Source organism: Nanorana parkeri, unplaced genomic scaffold (genome assembly GCF_000935625.1).
Source record: "Nanorana parkeri isolate BGI_ZX_2015 unplaced genomic scaffold, ASM93562v1 scaffold1613, whole genome shotgun sequence".
Taxonomy (NCBI): domain Eukaryota; kingdom Metazoa; phylum Chordata; class Amphibia; order Anura; family Dicroglossidae; genus Nanorana; species Nanorana parkeri.
Window position 1 is genome coordinate 89,950 of NW_017307881.1, and position 20,755 is coordinate 110,704.

General features: G+C 42.4%; 1 protein-coding gene across 2 annotated transcripts in view; it reads right to left on the reverse strand.

Annotated features, from left to right (window-relative positions):
• Positions 1–20,755, reverse strand: part of LENG8 (leukocyte receptor cluster member 8) — a 119,230-nt gene that overhangs the window by 85,304 nt on the left and 13,171 nt on the right. For both annotated transcript variants that reach the window (XM_018570860.1, XM_018570859.1), the window contains exons 3-4: positions 17,041–17,200; positions 9,255–9,353 (exon numbers count right to left, since the gene is read on the reverse strand). In XM_018570860.1, coding sequence (XP_018426362.1) covers positions 9,255–9,353; positions 17,041–17,200 — 259 coding nt within the window. The remainder of the gene's footprint in view (positions 1–9,254; positions 9,354–17,040; positions 17,201–20,755) is intronic.

A 20,755-nucleotide genomic window follows, 5' to 3' on the forward strand; every position in this document is an offset into this window, starting at 1 on the left:
TATTTTACTGGAGCTAGTGATGTCTCGCTTAAGAGAACCTAAAGACACTAGGCAAGCCCAATCTGGTTATAGGGCATGTACAAACACATTGTTGTGCATACATACACACACTAAAAGGTGCCCATACACTGCACGATTCTCGAGAATCGCGGTGAAACCGTGCGATCGTACGATAATCGTGCTGTTTATGTCAGGCGTGCGACCGTTTCTACTGTACAGTCGCACGTCTTCAGTCGAACAAGCAGGCTGGAAAACCAACGTACGATTCTCTGCGAGTTAGTGGCCTGCTTGTTCGAAAACTGCCGAACGGGCCGGTGTGCGCACGCGAACACTGCCCGTTTGATGTCATCGCAAGCCCACCCCTTAGGTGTGTGCACGCGCACACTGCCCGTTTGCAGTCATCGGAAGCCCGCCCCTCAGGGGGGCGGGCTTGCGATGATCGCAAGTACGATCTGCCTGTCCAAGATGGGCAGATCGTATGTTTTTTTAAGTACTTTACAACCCTCGCAAGACAAAAGTCTTACGAGGGTTGTAAAGTGTATGAGCACCTTAAGTGTGCTATACTAATTTTTTTGCATGTACATCAATAAATAGACGTATTCTATCTGCTTTGGAGTGCCGGTGTCCATACTCTTTTGGCTTCTGCTGGCAGGGGCTTATCCTCTGAAGCCTATACTTATGCCAAAAAAAGGGAAGGGCTCAGAGCCTGCCACCCGAGACCAAGCGTATGGAGAGAGACCCACTGAGAGGTGCATAAACCAAGCCAAGTACCCTTTGCCACGCGGAAGCAGGCCCCCAGAGCAAGAAGGGTACAGGTAGGGGGGACTTTTCAACTGTAGACCCGCCTACCTTGGAGCTGGCGCCTTGAACCCACAGAATGGGAGAAGCAGCCTGTGATGAAGAGTCCGACGGCGTGCACAACTTTGCCTTTTGAAATCACGCCCCTGCTTGCCGGTGTGGATTGTCGGCATGGCACAGTATTAGTGTCCTGCCGGGACCCAGCTCTGCTGCCGCCAGAGCCCAATGGGTCATGCTTCAATTCCTCTAGCAGGACACTCCGGGGGATTCAACTAGAGTCACTACGCCAGCAAGGATAGTTGCCATCTCCTTCAATTATGGAGGGAAACCTCTGGGCAAACCAGTCTTGGGTAAATGTCCTGGGCATGAAGCCCTCCAGGTCCACTGTCCTGCGAGCCGCATGCCTCAGGAGGCCCCTGCTATCTAGCACGAAGGCCTGGAATAGAATAACAAACGTTACAATGCTCCTGTTCGGCCAGAGGAAACACAAAGTACCGAGGTGGTTAGGAGGGACAGCCCTTTTTATTCTAATTGCGTTTACTAGAGCTGCAGCTAACGATTATTTAGCCGATTATTACGTTCGATTAATCGGTTAATCGGATAAACAATAAAATACATTTTAGTTGTTGCAGCCCTAGCGTTTACCCAGGTTTCAGGTGGGTGGATCCCTTCTCTCAGATGCTGCCCTGGAAGATGACTAGGGGGAAAAAAAGGTTGCCCATACTTCTTTAAACATCCCCTACTTTAAAAAAAAAAACTGGATAAAAGGAGGCTACAAATCTACTAAAAATATTTACAGTAAACACGATCAACAATCAATCCCTGATCCCTATGTTTGTACTGCAATGTAATAACCTCAAATATCACAAGAGACTTAAGCTGGGTTTTATTCATCTTAAAAACCCTATCTGTTTGTTTACATTAGAATGCTAACAGGATGTTGTGGAAATTTTATTAGGACGTGTTTTTAGTATATTGTACATGTGAATATTGTCATCATGTCTCTCACCGTCAGTATTTCTGGGCTATGCTCTATGGAGCATGGCCGGGATTAATCAGCACTGAGTGTAAACCATTGGAGTGGATATCTTCCTATGGATGTGGAGACGCGGCCTCTGTGCGCAGGAGTCTCCGCTGGCGAATGGTCCATGTGCTATGAGCTGGGCTGTTGGCCGGGGGAGATTGATGTGCATTGCGGAGCAGTGTCCTCTTAGCGAGTGTATGGACGCCGGCGAGGGCCCCTGCGCAATGCGTGGATTTATTAACTTGGCGTGGATGCATTTGTTTTAGGCTCACGGTATCATTTCGGATACATATCTGCCTTTTTAAAAAGGAACACACGCATCTGATCAACGCACTGGAAATAATATGGCTTTGTCCCTGCAGATAAGCTCACATTCACAGGAACCATAGTATAATCCTGCTAGGCATTGTTCAATGAACAATGCCTGGTAGAATTCGCGCCAATAGCGGGAGTATATCCGCGGGTCTGGTTGAGGCAGCGTCCACAGTCAGCATGCTGATTCCTTTGTGTAATTGTAGAATTCCGGTCTGGGTAAGTTTTTGTGGTATAGTGTTATACTGAGCGGAGTTATTCTATTATTAGGCTGAGATTCATCGCTAAGCGGAAATCTATTCGCTTTTGGGCTGGAAATCAGTTTAGAGTGAAATTGATGCAGTTTTTGTTTTCTATGCGCTAAAACTCATTTATATGTGTAACCTTTGCGTTTTTACTAGATCTCAGTGCCACCATTTTGTTTTTTGCACTGAGAGCCATGTGGCTGTGCCACCATTTTTTTTCGAAGTAAATTTTATATTTCAAGTGTAATTATTGGGTTTTAGTATTAACCACTTGCCGTCCGCCCGTTGTAAAAAAACGGACGGACGGCACTGCAGCATTGGCGGGATAATTTCAGTAATTTTTTCTTAATATAGTAAAAAATAAAACCCCAGTGGTGAATAAATACCACCAAAAGAAAGCTCTATCTGTCCCCAAAAAAAGGGTATAAAATTAATTTCAGTACAGCGTTGCATGACGGAATAAATGTCAAAGTACCGCAGCGCTGAATACTGAAAAATGGCCTGGATGGGAAGGGGGTTTAACAACGCGGATGTAAACTGGTTAAAGGGCAGTTTTTAGTACTATTTTTGCAGTTTTTGAACTAAATCTCGTTTTTTGGTGGTATTCATTTTGGTACTGCAGGTTTTAACAAGGAATTCAGTTTCAGGTGGAGCCGGTTAATTTTTAACTGAGTTTTGGTGTCTATTGAAAGCAATTTGTTTGTTTTTGTATTAAATGTTGGTTTGTAGGCCGAAACATGGCTCTGTCTGCATTATGCCAAAAGTGCAATTTTCGGCCGATATGTTTCGGTGCCGATATATTGGTGCATCCCTAGTATTTTGTCTTGTAAATTTTCTCTGTTTTTGAGTAACTTTTATTTTTCTGTTTTTGGTGGAGTTCAGTGTTCAGTGTAATTAGTCCAGTTTTACATTGGATTTATTTTTCGGGTGGAATCATTTTGGTTTTGTGGTGATTTGCAGGTACTTAGTGGAGATATCACGTTCTGTGCAGGTTTCCGGTGGAGACATTGTACATTCTGTGTTAAAGTCCGTTTTGTTTTAAAGAGGTGATTTTTGGTTTGTAGAGGCGGAATTTTGGTTTTGTTAGCGCTTATACGGGAGAAACCGCATTTGAAGGATTTTTATACTGTTAGCCTGTAAATCATCCCAGAATGGAAATTGCTCCAATCTCAGGGGTGAAATGCAGGGAATAGAGAAACTGTTTTGTTTAATGCTTAACTCACTGGTTTAAATAGTTTTTTCTATTTTCTGATTTTGGAGACGCCATTCCTCTAACTTTAGCTGTGAGGGTTTTTTTCTGGTTAAGTCTACTTTTAGTGGTGCTTTCTCATTTTATTGTTTTGGCGTTTTTGTTTCTCAAAGCGCAATTCATTTCCCCATTGTTTTGTTCCTCATAGCATTAGCTGCATTTTGCATAGTACAGCATTGCTGTTTGTCTGCGGGAGAAAAGGAATTTTTTGTTTTTAAAACTCGTTTTTTTATATTTACTTTATATAGGCGGATTCCGCAAGCGAGAATAACACGCTTTATTGTTTAGAGTTGCTTTCCGCAGCGAAGAGTCAATTTTTGTTTCTTTACGCCCAGATTGTTAGTTTATGAGGAGTTTCTTCATTGTGTGACAGTGATTCAGGTGTTATACTGAGGCATCGTACAACTAGTACATAGACAATAGAAGGCTATATTTCTGTAGAGAAAGAGGATTTAAGTGTGCGGTTCAGTTTGTCTAGCGACGCAGTGTAGGGTCGTACAGCTGTGAGCGGCGCACCGTGTAACAGTTGGAGGCCGGGAACACGTTTGTGTATGCATACACTGTGAGGGGTAGAAACATACATCGCCTCGGTTAGGGTTTCTAGTTGGGGGGGGACTAGACTAGGTATAGTGGTTGTAGTCTGCCAATCCACCGTGAAAGAAGTCACCGGGAGGTGCTTTCCTAAATTGGTGCAGGGGGTCTCCTGGACGCAGGGTTAAGACGATAAGCCGATTCGAATCACCAAGTGGGCAATGGACCATCCAAGGAAAGGAAAGCGAGGCTTCCCACAGTCAGAAGGCTGCACAGTACATGAAGTCTAGTTTTGGGGTGAAGGCCATGGAACCCCTTAAAGAATGGCAAAGGTGGTCCAAGGGAATCGCTTGGGGTATCCCTCTGGAGGGGACTTTTGATGCCTGGAGGTGGGAGAAACTCATCACCGAGTTGGACCCAGGCTGCAGACATCAGGGACTTTAGATGTAGCTCACCTGTGGCTTCAGAAGTCTACTGGTAAACCGGCAGGGTATACAGAAGGCAGTTTCAGTCCGGAAGAACCGCATTATGTACACCTGGCCCGAGGGGATAGCCGCGATTGGGGATCCAATGTTGGAAGCTGAAGAGGCTCTTTCTGGGCTAACACTGCTGAGGCAGGCTGGATCCACCAATACTGGATCTGTTGTAGTCTCTTCTGATGTTTCTGCGGTCTCCAATGCAATTAACTCTACTCTGCTCTCTCCAGCTACCACTTCTATCTCTCCCACCTCTCCACCTGAGAGTGTAACCTCTGACACTGCCAACACTCTTTCACCTCAAGCAGACGCTCTCCATCAGTCTGCTTCTGCCACATGTGGGGCTTTTTCTCCGAACACCTACTAACCTAGACGAGGCACCATGTTGAAACCGGCTCCTCTTCTTCCTATTTATGAGGGTGAAGAGAAGGGGGGATAGTGGTGCAGAAAACAACGCTTTTCAAACTTTTACTAACCATCCTAACCTCTCAACTTCTGATCAATTTTCCAACCTAGTAGGGAATCACGTCGAGGACCATCACAACTGCCTTTCTTTGATGGAAAAGGTTGTGGAGAAAGGCTCTCTGAGCTCACAAATATCAGCACAGGCAAGGGCTTGCGAGATCCACAAGGACCAGAGGATTAACGTCTATATAGACTCTAGATATGCTTTTGGGAGAGCACATGACTTTGGTCCAATCTGGAAAGCTAGAGGGTTTTTGAGTAATTCGGGGAAGCCGGTGAGACATGCGGAGTTGATTGATAGGCTGTTCGTTGCCTTCAGCCTGCCACACAAAATAGCCATTCTGAAAGTGAAGGCACACAGGACTGATGGGACCCTGGAGGCCGATGGGAACGCCTTAGCAGATAGAGCTGCTAAGGAAGGTGCTCTGAGCCCCTCCGTAGAGACCCTGATGCTGGCCATCCTTTCTGATGTATCTCTGGAAGAGTTTAAGAAACTGCAGAGGTAGGCAGAGGTGCAGGAGAAGAGGAAGTGGACAGCTCTGGGGGCTCCAGATGACATCTGGGGTCTTGGCAACAAATGGTGTTTGCCAAGATCACTATTTTCAATGATGGGCTCATTATCCAGGGCATCAGTCAAAAGATGGTTATGTGTGCGCAGGAGGAAGAGCACTGGATTGCCCCTGGGTTCACTACCGCAGCAGCCAACTTTACAGATCTGTGCTTTGCACAACCCTGGTAGAACTGTAATACCACCGAAACGGCATTCGACTAAACCGGAATATCCCTTTCAGCAAATTCAGATAGACTACATCACGTTGCCAAAGAGTGGGCGGTACGAGCATGTCTTGGTCTGTGTGGATATGTTAACCGTCTGGCCGGAGGCGAGGCACCAACGCCACTACCACAGCAAGGAAGGTCCTGTCTGAGATAGTGTGCCACTGGGGCCTGCCTGAAACGATCGAGTCGGATCGTGGCTCTCACATCACCGGTCAGATTTTTGCAGGAGGTATGTAAAGCTCCTCACGTCAACCAGGGATTACATACTCCGTATCATCCTCAGAGCAGTGGTAAGGTTGAACGTCTTCATGGGATCATTAAAAACAAGATCTCAAAAATCATGGCCTGAATGTCTCGCTATAGCCCTTTATTCCATCAGGAATGCCCCCAGGCAGCCCCACAGGTTATCGCCCTACAAGGTTTCGTTCAGGAGTCCTACGACGACGGGATTGTACTGTCCTCAACAGCTGTCTTCTTTACATTCCCAGCTGACGGGGTATGTGCAGTCTCTGCAAAGGGAGCTCCAAAAAGTCCAACGGGTTTGGGAGTCTGTCCCGGACCCTGACTCAATAACCGGTGTTCATTCTATTCAACCATGTGATTGGGTCGTGGTAAAGAAAATATCCAAAAGACGGGACTTGAGCCAAGATATCTGGAAGAATTCCAGGTGCAGCTGACGACGTCAACCTCTCTAAAGCTCGAAGGACGAGACAACTGGGTCCACGCCAGTCACTGCAAGAAGTTGCTCAACTACGTCAAAGACTGAGCAGTATAATTTTTGTTTATATTCGTAGTCTAGTGTATCTGAGCAAGGGGAACGATAAAGAACATCCCAACCTATTGTTTAAAATGCACCTCCAACTAGCTAAGCCGGCAATTAGGTCCAATTGCTTGGTATGCTCTAAACCGCCACGAGCCATTACAGCCCGGCAATTGCAGCAGTTCATGGTATATGCGATGTCCGTATTGGCATGAGGAAATACAGTAAACTAGCAGGGGCCACAAGGAGAGACACTTGTCAATATAATGCAAATATCAGGACAACTAGGCAGTCCACAGGTATGCTTTAACCTTAATTTTGATGAGGGAAGTAGATTTGTGGGATGCACCACTTGTGTGAAAGGTATAACAGTCAATCTCACTAACGAAACCCCTTCTGTTTAATGACATCAATAGACCAGATTGCATCTGCTGGAAAGACGGGTGTTACTATTTCCTATGCGGGTTAGACGCTTATAGAGGGAATTGCCCCTAATGCCAGAGGTTCATGCGTCCTGGTGAAGCTCGTCCTTGCATCTTACGTTGCAGCCGTTCGGGAGGAACTGATGGTGCAGAAGGTAAGAAGGGCAGAGAGAGCTGGAAGGGAATTATTTTCCAACCCCGACCAGACCTTGGCATGGTTCCCTGCTTGGAAAGGATGGGGAATTGAACTTATGAAGCAATTGAACAATTTCTCGTCCATAGTGGATGAGACAGTGTGGGAGATCACCAAGGAACGACGACAGATGAAGACTCTGGTACTGTAGGAAAAGATGGCACTTGATTATCTTTTAGCGTCCAAAGGGGGGTTTCTGTGAATATTTAGGGGAGGACTGTTGTACCTGGATAGCCGACACCAGTGACATGGTCAAAGCCCATATGGATAAGGTTAGCGCCCTGCAAGGCAGGGCTAGAGCTATAGCTAGTGAGGGTTGGAATCCTTTTAAAGTTTTGGGAGGTTTTGGGGATCTCGTTTTCCATTGGATCCTGGCTAAAGGAAATAGGAGTATATATACTTATGGTGTTTTTGTTTCTATTCCTTCTATACGCCGAAGTGAGATGTTCCTGTTGTCTAATCGAACGAGTCACCAAAGCCCGAGCAGACTAGTACATTTTCGTTACCAAGAAGAGACGCCCTGAAGACCAACCCATGTACCAGATGCAGAGGATTCCAAACCAACCAGCAACCAATGTGACCCACCACCTCATGTCCTCCCTCTGAGTCACCTCCCGACAGATAGAGTCTATGGGGTTGATTTACTAAACTTATAAAACACATCACGAACATGTATACACCTCTGTAGTGTTCCCTCCCAGTATGATCTATGGGTGGAATCTAAACACCTTTGTAGTGTGTACACACCCAGCAGGTGTGTTGTGCAAAGCCAAGCATTGAATTGCAAGGTGATGTTGTGTAAATTAGCTCTATATTGTGTTGCTTGCGTTGATGAATGCAGGAATGTGAATGCATGAGCTAAGCATTTTTGTCTAAACTGTGAAGCAGCATTATATATGCATCATGTGCATGATTTTTTCATATATGGCATTAGTGGAAATATGCTTTTAGAGACTTTTTGGTTGATAAATACGTTTTGCTGTGTAAAAATCACACGCACCTGGTGCATGCATGTGTTTAGGTTAGTAAATCACCCCCTATGTGTCAACATTGATTCTCTGTTTTGCTTTATTGATTCAGTATTCAAACCACTTTGCTTTTGTTTTAGGGACACAGTTTGATTTTGGATACATATCTGCCTTTTTAAAAAGGAACATACACTCTTTTTGGTGCGTCTGATCAACGCACTGGAAATATGGCATTGTCCCTGCAGATAAGCTCACATTCACAGGAACCGTAGTATAATTCTGCTAGGCATTGTTCACTTAACAACGCCTGGTAGAATTCACGCCAAAGGCGGGAGTATATGCGCGGGTCTGGTTGATGTAGCGTCCACAGTCAGCATGCTGCTTCCTTTGTGTAAGTGTTTTGGCGGGAAATCCATTGCACATGGTTTTCCATTCCAACAAGTGCGCACGTGAAACATGAACTGGCAGCTGGAAGCTGTGCACGGTGCTTCACATGCATGAGCATACACTCCCCTTTTCTATTGTCTATTCAGATGTATACATGTGTCTCATTGGCTGACTCTGTGTTATGTAAATGTATTGAGGAAGTGGTGGCTGTTGTAGCCAGGACGTCCTGCTGTTACCCCTATAAATAAAACGGATCTCACTCCATTCAGGAGGACATATACTGAGAATCCAACGTGACAACAGCTTGTGTCTGGTCCTCACTTTGTACAGCCGAGGCGCTCTATGAAATTATACAAGGAGAGCTGAGGACTGTGCTTTTTAGCGCAGCGGATTTCTATGAGCAGGAAGCGTATATTAATTTCCATAACAAGGATGCCAAGTTTCTCCTTCTATAGAAAAATAAGTGGGGGAGGAATAGTGATATCTTACTACATGCAAGTGTTACAACAACGCATGTTAACACATGCGGTAATGCACAGCAGCAAATAAGACAAAGCGTTAAATGGACCATATAAAAGTGTCCACAGGCAAACTGCATACATTTCATGAAAGGCAAAAATTGGTTTACAGCGTTAAAAAATACATACCATTGGATAATAGTAGTTGTAAGCATACTGGTAGTTATACTGGGAGTACCACTGATAATACTGTTGCTGCATCGCTACATCCCCTTGTGGTGCAGAATACTAAAAAGAAAAGAAAAAAAACAACAACAATAAAAAAAACATCTTTAAGCTTTCCAGATAAGTGCACCTGTCATGAGGAGTGTAGGAACTTACCGTATTTTTCGCTCCATAAGACACCGCTCCACAATGCTGCTGGCTGTTTCTAACTTCTGCATACTGAGACTCCTCCCTTTCCCTGTCATGTGGCATGACACAGGAAGGTGAGAAGCCTTTCAGACACAGAAGTTAGACAGTGGCAGCATGGAAGAGGTAAATAACCATGTGTCAAATTCGACGCATATAAATGAAAATACTAAAACAATTACTTTGTGTGAGTGAAATTCTTTTTCAAAGGTAAACTGTGTGTCCATGAAAATTTGACCGTATTAACCCAATTAGTGTTAAACACACAAAAATAGAAAACAATGCTTGGAGCGGTGACTGCTTTCTCCGCTCTGGAAGTTGACCTGTGGAGATGTGGTCCTCGGATCGTCTCTGAATTGGTGCTGACACTGTCCTTCCTTCTGGGGGGGGGCTACTTTTGTTCCCCATGGTCTCCATTTGTGTGTTGTGAAGTAGTCACCGCTCCAAGCTCACTCTCCGGGATGAACTACAATCTCAATACAAATCAGTGACGTGCGGTACCTTTGGTTTCGGGTGAGGCATTCCACACCCTCGGCCCCAGCATGCCCAGCCCCGCCCATATCACAACGTAGCCCGCCGAAGTGTCGGCACCAGTTCGGAGGTGATTTGAGGATCATGTCTCTGTAGGTTGAACTCGATGGACTTTTTTCAACCTGACTATGTAACTATTTAAACTACAGCCGAGTGATACACAAGAAAGATACATTGTTATTAAGGTATTTGAATGCATTTTTAAGGTTTAACTCCGGAGTTTCGTGCCACTTTATTTCTTTAATACATGTAACCAGTTTCACAAAATATACAATTGCAATAAATGGTGTTTAAAAAAAATAAAAACAATGTGTCCCATTCAATGTATATAAATAAATAAAATGCTGAAACAATGACTTTGTATGTGAGTGAAATACTCCTACAAAAAAAAACGCGTAAGCGTGAAAATCTACACAACCATTGACAAATGTGTATCTGAAAATATATAACATCTCTGTAAGGGAAATCAAGTGCACAAATCCATGTGTATGATTATAGACCAGTGTACAACATATCACAAAAAATTATTACAACATAAAATGTCATGACATTGTGAATCCAAAAGAAAAGATTTTCAGAATTTTTTTAATCTAAAATCTGGTGTAGGATGAGTCCTGTGAATTCAAGCAATGGAGCAAATCGTTCTGTTAATGTTCCAAACGAAGACCAAAGCCCAAAGTGTAATAAGTGTCCAATCCAGTGATGTGGTGGTGAAACGAAAAATCCCCTCTAGGGTATGTACTCACCGGACTAAAGATGTTTAACCCCTTCATGACTGAGGCGCTTTTTTCCATTTTTGCACCCATGTTATATTCCACATTTTAGGCCTGAAAATGACGTAAAACCCCCCAACATTATATATACAGTGTGCAGCACCGGAGTAAAAGGTAGCCGTTCGCTGTGTTATCCTCCATCTTAGCGTCCACAAGGTCTGCCAAAATTATATGTCAGACTCCCGTTCGCCGTCATGAAAAATAAAGGAATACTCCCATAGTGTAGCAAAATGAAGTAACTTTATTTAAATAGGAAACACGGCTAAAAAAGATTTTCTAAAAACAAAGAGCCAAAAAATAGGAATAGAAAACCGGCCGGTCAGTAAAATGACTGCTATGACTGAAGGAGTGACGTAATTGCAGGACCGCCCCCAACTCGTTTCGTCATATAGCCATTTTCAAGGTATAGGCAGGTCTGCAAAGGTCACCCTCCAGTCTCCTTATATATTCTAACGGTCATTAATTTGCCACACATGTGCAAAAGGCAGCTGTTACAAACGGACAGAGACAGATCTCAACACCAGGATCCTTTCATCGTGTGTGCGTGTGTGTGTGTATACACACACACACACACACACACATATATTACACACACACACAGTGTGATGGGCTTACCCATAAATACATTAAAAAAGCATAAATTATATAAAAATTAACATGTATATATGATGAACTGTAAATTTATAAAAACTATAACATCCAATTACTTTTTTTATTCCATACATTTCAATCCGTTACATCTATTTCTATATCGATGGGGACTTAAGTTTAGAAACAGCAAATGATTATAAACTTAGAAAGCCCAAAAATTTACCTATTAGGTTATAAAAAGTGGTAGAAATACTCTGTCAATTATTGACAACCATCATATGCTTACTAATTAATACACATAATTATCTCCAAATAAAAATCAAAGGGAAAAGGGGAAGGGGGGAGAAGAAAGGGCAAGTTATTAACTGTTGCTCAAAAAACAATATTTAGACCTTTAGGTGACAGTGTGTCTAATATATCCATTTGGACTCATTTTTGGAGAGCTCTCTAACCATATTAGATCCCCTCCAATGGCCTTCAATCCTGTAAATTCCTACAACCTTCAATCTCCTGGGATCTTTATTATGAAAGTTTTTTAAATGCTTTGACAGGCTGCGTTTATCGTAGCCTTTCTTAATATTGTTTATGTGTTCAAGCCTTTTCTTCAATTCTCTCTTTGTTCGACCCACGTATTGGGAGGCCGCAGGGGCACTCCAGCAGGTAGGTAACAGGTCTACTTGAACAAGAGACAAATTGTATCTATTTTATATTCTTTATTGGTGATATTAGATTTAAACACATCTACTTCCTAATCATTGTGGGATTTTTCGTTTCACCACCACATCACTGGATTGGACACTTATTACACGTTGGGCTCCGTTTGGAACATTAACAGAACGACTTGCTCCATCGCTTGAATTCACAGGACTCATTCTACACCAGATTTTTAGATTAAAAAATTCTGAAAATCTTTTTTCTTTTGGAGTCACGTTATGACATTTTATGTTGTAATAATCTTTTGTGATGATATGTTGTACACTGGTCTATAATCATACACATGGATTTGTGCACTTGATTTCTCTTACAGAGATGTTATATATTTTCAGATACACATATTTGTCACTGGTTGTGTAGATTTTCACACTTAGCTTTTTGTAAAAGTATTTCACTCACATACAAAAGTAATTTTTTCAGCATTTTATTTATTTATATACATTGAATGGGACACATTGTTTCTATTTTTGTGTGTTTAACACTAATTGGGTTAATACGGTTAGATTTTCATGGACACAGTTTTCCTTTGAAAAAGAATTTCACTCACACAGAAAGTAATTGTTTTATTATTTCCATTTATATGCATCGAATTTGACACATGGTTTCTACTTTGTGTGTATAACACTAATTGGATTGATACTGTGAGGCTTTTAGCGCTACACTGTTGATTGTTTTACCCTTTCGGGCTCGCCGCCTTAGTTTAGCAGCTACTAGCCATTCCGTTTTTTTTTCTTTAAATTTCCACAAGCGCAGGTTTTTGTATTTCCAAGAGATAAATAACGCTGGCTCTATAAGACACTTCAGCCCTGACACGAGAGAAAGCAGATCTAAGTGTAGTCACGAAAGTCCTTTATTCCAAATATGGATGATTACACTTACGAAATGGGTTGAATAAAATTCGCATGTGGGTGTAAACGGCGCCCAAACATATTTTACTGACGAAATATTGAACAAAACACAGACAGTTTATAATGTATTAATTTAATAATTTAATAACTTTATTACACATATTTTACACCATTTTACGAATTTTGTCCATCCTCTTTATCAATTTATTTATTTTTCATTTTTCCACTTAAATATAAACAAACATTTCCATTGAGATAGAAACACAGTAAGATGATACAGTAAAGAATATTGCTCACTACCAAGCGCAACATAATTGCTCACAGTAAAAGAAACAGGTCTGAGCATGTCGGCCCCTTAAAAGATAACTCAGATTTGGTAACTGGGGACAAAGAGAAGGCAAATCTATTAAATACTTTCTTCAGCTCTGTGCACACCAAGGAACACCATGCAACTCAAGTCCATAATGGGGATAGCAGTACCATAGCCTCTACTGAACCACAATGGTTGACTATTGATATGGTCCAGAAACAGTTGAACAAAATTAAGGTGAACAAAGCACCTGGACCAGACAGCTTACACCCACGTGTCCTCAAGGAATTGAGCTGTGTAATTTCGAAGCCATTGGGTGGAATTTATCAAAGCACTTGCAACAGTTTTAGCCTCTTAAATCATTTTTTTTAATGTGCAAATCTGTCTTTTAACATGTGCCCCTGTTTTTTTCAGAGCTTGCACTACTTTTTCAACTGCATGTTTTTTGCACCTGTTTTGACCAGAGCCTGCACTACTTTTTCAGTTGCATGTTTTTTTGCACGTGTTTTCATCTGCACTTGTTCTGGGCTGTCTGAAACTGGAGCATCACTTAAGAAAACACTCACAACTTAAGAAGTCCCCCCAAGACCACTTCTTCCAGATGTGACAGTTAAGCTTTTTGCCTGGAGTTACGAGTCTTCTTTCCTGGAGTCTATTAAACCTCATTTATCAACAACATTGCACTAGCTTGATAAATGTGGTGCAAATATATTCCGTGCAAGTTCAAACACTCACAATAGCTATGATAAATTCCCCTTAACATGTCTAATGAAAATTACATCATCAAAGCCTAGACTGCATTGATAAATAAGGTGCAAATAAACATGGAAAATGTGTCACTTACAGAAAAGTGGAGCAACTCGCTTGATAAATTCCCCCCATTGTATTTAATTTTTAGGGACTCTCTAATGACTGGCTTGGTACCGATAGATTGGTGCAAAGCCAATGTGGTGCCTATATTTAAAAAGGGATCAAAGTCTTTACCAAGTAATTACAGACCTGTAAGTTTAATGTCAATAGTTGGGAAGATACTTGAAAGTTTGATCAAGGATCACATGCAATTGTTTTTGCTTGAAAATAATATCATAAGCGATAGTCAGCACGGATTCACAAAAGACAGAAGATTGGGCATCTATTTGGTAAATGAGGTTTAATGTTGATAAATGTTAAGTTATGCACTTGGGGACTAAAAACATGCATGCTTCATACACTCTAGGGGGAGTATGTTTGGGGGAGTCAATGATGGAGAAAGATCTGGGTGTTCTGGTAGATCATAGACTGAATAATAGCATGCAATGTCAAGCTGCAGTTTCTAAAGCAAGCAAAATACTTTCTTGTATTAAAAGAGGTATAGACTCCAGAGATAGAGACATAATCACGCCCCTGTACAAAGCATTAGCAAGACCTCATCTGGAATATGCAGTTCAGTTTTCGGCACCAGTTCACAAAAAGGATGTTGTGGAACTGGAGAAAGTGCAGCGAAGGTACAGTTTGTAGAAGCCCCAACTAGAAATGATGCTCTGCTGGATCTGGTAATCTCAAACAATGCAGAGCTTATTATAAATAAAAAAGGGGCCTCTCATGACTAAACTCATAAGAGGCATGGAGGAGATCAGCTATGAGGAAAGATTAGCTGACCTGAATTTGTTCTCTCTGGAGAAGAGGTGGTGGGGGGCATGATCACCATATATAAATACATAAATGGTCCATATAGTGAGCTTGGTGCCAAATGATTCATGTTAAGGACAAGGGGGCACTCTTTGCGTCTGGAGGAAAAGAGGTTTAACCTTTGCATACAGAAAGGATTCTTCACAGTAAGAACTGTGAAAATGTGGAATAGACTCCCCCAGGAGCTAGTTCTAGCTAGCTCGGTTAGTTGTTTTAAAAACATCTGGATGTATACTTAAATGCACAGAATATTACTGGATATTGAGTTCTTATAGGTATATTAGGCATCAGAGATTGTGGATCCAAGGAATATCCGATTGCCTTATGGGATCAGGAAGGATTTTTTCCCCCCTGTTGGAGCAAATTGAACCATGCTTTATAGGGGTTTTTTTGTCTTCCTCTGGATCAACAGGGGGCAGTTGTGGACATGGTGTTCTGTTTAGGCTCTTCTTTTTTTTCTATAGGTTGAACTCGATGGACTTGTCTTTTTTCAACCTGACTAACTATGTACTTTGACTGACATTTATTCAATCATGCAATGCTGTACTGAAATGAATTTTATACCATTTTTGGGGGACAGATAGAGCTTTCTTTTGGTGGTATTTAATCACCACTGGGGTTTTTATTTTTTACTATAGTAAGGAAAAATTATCGAAAATGTAAAAAAAAAAACAAACAAAAAACTGGTTTCCCCTATATTAAATTATAAAACATTTATATTTACCCAATTTTTGGGTAAAATATAAAAGGCGGGGTCACGTCGGGTAAAAAGACACCAAACATGTCAAGCCTTAAAATTGCACTCACGTGAAACCTCCAAAAAGTACAATACCCAAAATTGGCCATAGGCCATGCTTTAAAAGCTTTTACCGCTCATCAGTTTAGTGTTATCAGTAATTCATGGCCCTAAAATGATTGCTCTCCCTCTGACGTTCGCGGCGATATGCAACATGTGTAGAGCAATTGTCGTTTTCGCACGCTGGTGCATCAAACGCGTATTTACATTTATATGTGCGTAAACGTGGGGGTGGTGGACTTAACAATTTTTTTTTTACTGTTTTTATATGTGACTTTTTTTTTTTACACTTATTGTTATTGCCATCACATAGGGGGATAACTATCCCCCTATATAATAGCACAAGCACACTGACAGGTCCTCTTTAGACATTAGGGGTCTCTAAGACCCCTGTCACCTGGGGACCCCAAAAGAAGCTGATAAAGCAGAGATCCGCTTCATCAGCTTCTTCTCTCTGGCTATAGCAGCCAGATGACTGACAGGTGAATGCGGAAGTGATGTATTACACATCACTTCCGCATTCACAGTACAGAGGGAGGTCATCAAGGAGGAAGATGCTGATCTCCCTACCATCTTACCTTCTGACACCCTCCCGAGCCGGTCCCGGGCCGCAGATGGGCTAGCGAATCCCGGGATTGAAGGTGAGGGGGTGGCACTCGTGGCGGCGGCACTCCAGGGGGGGTGGCGCGAGCAACATACAAGCGATCGGCAGCTATATAGGCGCGAATCGTTAGTATGTAAAACAGCCGGTAATGGCTGTAAAGAATGGACGGGTTTTCTCTGCCCGTGCGCGCTAGGGGGTGCGCGTGAGCAGGAAAAAAAAAAAAGCCGTCTAATTACGGCAACCCGTCCGTGTGAGTCTGCCGTCCGTCCGTTTTTTCACATGGGCGGACGACAGTCACTTAGAGAGCACCAAATGCACAGGTACCATGCTTTTAGCGCAATGCTATGGTGTAATCTGGCCTTTAGTGGTGATAATGAAATCAGCTGGAAAAGACCTATTAAAGCGAACATCAATATCTGCAGAAGAGAGAGTTGCACATTTGCAATAATGTTTGTATGTATACACCTGAAAGAGACATTTCTTCTAAGCAAAACTGAGCCTTGAATTTTATTCTGAATGAATTTTCTATTGAGAAAATAGAATTTCACACCCACTCGAAGGAAATATTAAAATATGTTAACTGGAAAAAATATATAAAGACTTAATAAGGCCATTAGAACAATCATGAAATATACATTATGCCAGTTACTGTTAACATAATTACAACTGCAATGTTCTCTTTTCAAACTACTGTATATATGTATGTTTGCTTCCATGTTAGGACCTTACCTGAGCATTTGCTTGCCCGTCACTTGATCCTTTATTAGCTGCAGAGGTGGCACTGGCTTTGCTAATGCTCGCTAAAGCCTGCCTTGCTTTCTCCCACTCAGGATTCTCATGCATTGGTGTTTCCAAAGCACCATCTCTGCTGGCACCATACTGCTGAACCCTGTGAGGAAGAGGTCATAGGTTTAAGCTGAAAAGAGAGGTTTTCACAACTAGAATACAAAGCAGGGTCTATCAAATTCTAAAAGCCAAGTAAGCAATGTGTCAAAACAGCACAATCATACATTAGGACTAAGGGACCCCATTTAAAATACAGGGCATATATTGCTACCTGCTCCCTGCTATACTTCAGTGTTACTTCAAACAGCTGCCTGTATTTTGCAATGTTTAAAGCTGCAAATGGAAATCTAGCAGATCAGCTAGCAAATCTGTAAAGCACATTATGTGCCATAATGTAAGAGCATACTGCTGCTTTCAAATGAACACTTAAATATTTGCTTCTGGCAAAAGCTCAATCATGACTGACTCTTCCAAAAAAAAATGTTGTGGTCTGATTGAAAATGTACCCTGAAGTCAGAAAATGTGCTTAAAGCGACACTAAACTCGGGAGTTAACCACTTGAAGGCCATAGTGTTTCACCCCCTTCCTGGCCAGGCCATTTTTCAGTATTCAGCGCTGCGGTACTTTGACTAATGTTTATTCCGTCATGCAACGCTTTACTGAAACGATTTTCATACCATTTTTTGGGGACAGATAGAGCTTTCTTTTGGTGGCTTTTATTCACCACTGGGGTTTTTATTTTTTACTATATAACAAAAAAAGTACCCTAAATTTTGAAAAAAAAAACATGTTTCCCTATAAAATGTTATGAAACATTTTTTTTCACCCCAATTTTTTGGTAAAATATAAAAGTCGGGGTCACGTCGGGTAAATAGACACTAAACATGTCAACCTTTAAAATTGCGCGTGCCCGCAAAATCGCAGAAAACGACCGCAGCCAAAATTGGCCATAGGCGACGCTTTAAACGTTTTTACCGCTCATCAGTTTAGTGTCATCAGTGATTGATGGCCCTAGAATTATTGTTCTCACTGCGACGTTCGCGGCGATATGCAACATGTGCTGCATAATGGGCGCAATCGTCGGTTTCGTACATAGGCGCACCCGACGCATGTTTGCGCGTGTATCTGGGGGGCGGGGGACTTTAAAAAAATGTTTGTGTTATTTTTTTTTATTTTTTTAGCTTCTTTATTTTTTTTAGCTTCTTTATTTTTTTTAATGCTGTAATTTTTTTTTTTTTGACTTAACTTTATTGCTATAACATAGGGGACTAAGGAATCCCCTATGTAATAGCCAGTTCACCAAACAGGTCCTCTTTATGGAGACATCAGGGGTCTCAAGACCTCTGATGTCACCTAGGGACCCCCACAGAAGCTGATGAAGCACAGATCTGCTCCATCAGCTTCTCTCTGGTGTTCTGCACCGGAGAGTGACACTGAATGCAGGAAGTGATGTAATATACATCCCTTCCTGCATTCGGGGACAAGAAGAGAGATCAAAGCGATGATCAAGTAATGATCATTCCTTTGATCTCCTGTTAGAGCGTCGCCGTGCCGACGCTCTAACAGGAGGGGTGGGGCGGCGCACACCCGCAGATCCTGCAAGCGATCGGGAGTCTCTAGAGACGCCTGACCGCTTGTATGTAAACAGCCATCGCTGGCTGTTTACATGCTGACGGTTTTCCCTCTCGTGTGCGGCGCTCAGCGCGGACACGAGAGGGGGGAGGGGCAGGACGTCTTAAGACGCCCTCCCGCTCTGAGCAGACGTCCATCTGGCCGTTCACAAACGGCCATGGACGTAAGGTATTTAATAGGAGAACTATCAGGTGAGTGAATTACACTCATCCCCATAGTTAGAGCCGACAAGTGACATTGAAACTGTTGCACGTCGGCTCTATTAAATTAGAAAGTGAGCGAAAACATACCGCCAATCCGCTCACTTCCTGATCATCTCCCTGCAGAAAGCGGTGACTGTCAGTCAAGGCTCCCTACATGGATTCTCAACCCCCCCACTCCTCCAGCGCTGACTGGAGGGACGTACGGGGAGGGGGGCAGGCATAGCTGAGAGGCTGAGCCAGCTGTTAATCAGCCAGCTGGGTGGACCTTGACAGTATTGTCAGGATCCGTCCCAGCTGTGGCGCTCTCGGCATATAGGGGGCAATAGCATGCTATATGCCTAGTTTTGGGTCACGGGAGGACACAGTACATGTCCTCCTGTGACCCAAAAGAAAACTATGGAGAGAAAAAAAAAAAAAAAAAGTCATCCCATATTTCTCCTCTAAACATTCAAAATGTATTCAGGTACCTTATCTAATTATCTCTCTATCTCTCTCTCTATCTATCTACCCATCTATCTTCATATCCAATTATCTCTGAATTGGTGCAGGCACTGTCCTTCCTTCTGGAGGGTGGCTACTTTTGTTTCCCATGGTACCTGTGTGTGTTGTAAACTAGCCACCGCTCCATGCTCACTCCTGTGATGGACTACAATCTCGCATTTAGTTCACTAATTTGTATTGAGGTTGTAGTCCATCATGGGAGAGAGACTGGAGCGGTAGCCACCCTCCAGAAGGAAGGACAGTGTCAGCACTAATACAGAGATGATTTCAGGATCTACAGCAGAGTGTTATACAAATAAGGTTAATTTTTTTAAATAGTTAAAGGTATTTGAATTAGGGATGTCCCGAAGCTACTTTTCAGGCCAAAGTACAAGTACTTCCCCTTATGTACTTGCCGATACCAATTACCGATACTTTTTCTTAAAGGGACAGGTGACTTTAAATGATCCATAGTACAACTACATGTTCTGTACTATGGATCATGATTTCACCTATTCATCTTAGCAGCGGAGAATTGCAACTCTATTGCTGGAGTGTAGTGGAGGTGTGTGCGCTGTATATATGTACTACATATACATTACACACATCCAGTACACTATAGCAATAGATTTACAGCCAGCCCCGTCCCAGCTTCCCTCACTCAGTTTCACTCCGATCCCTGTTGCCTCACGTGGTGCTTCTTGTAGTAGTCACTGGGCAGGATCGCTGCATCGCGTCTCGGTGCTCAGCTTGTGGGAGGCGCTCACAATTCTGCCCTGCTAACATGAATAGGGTAAATCATGATTAATAGTACATAACATGTAGTTGTACTATGGATCATTTAACCCATTCATGTTAGCAGGGGATCATTGTAACTCTATTGCTGCAATGTACGGGACATTTGTGCTGTATATGTACAGTGCATATAGATATACAATTCTGCACTGCTAACATGAATGGGTTAAATGATCCGTAGTACAGGGCTACATATCATGTACTACGGATCATTTAACCCATTCATATTAGCAGAGGATAATTGTAAATGTATTGTTGCAGTGCATGTTATATGTCGTATATAGTACTTGTACATATAGAGTGCCTGCAACAATACATTTACAATTAACGGTATACTCTGCTAACATGAATGGGTTAAATGATCCCTAGTACAGGGCTGCATATAGATCATTTAATCCATTCATGTTAGCAGAGTATAATTGTAAATGTATTGTCTGCACTGTATGAGCAGTGTGTACTCTATATGTAGTACATATAGAGTATATACTGCTCATACAGTGCAGACAATACATTTACAATTAAACTCTGCAGCATAATAGTGTCCAGTG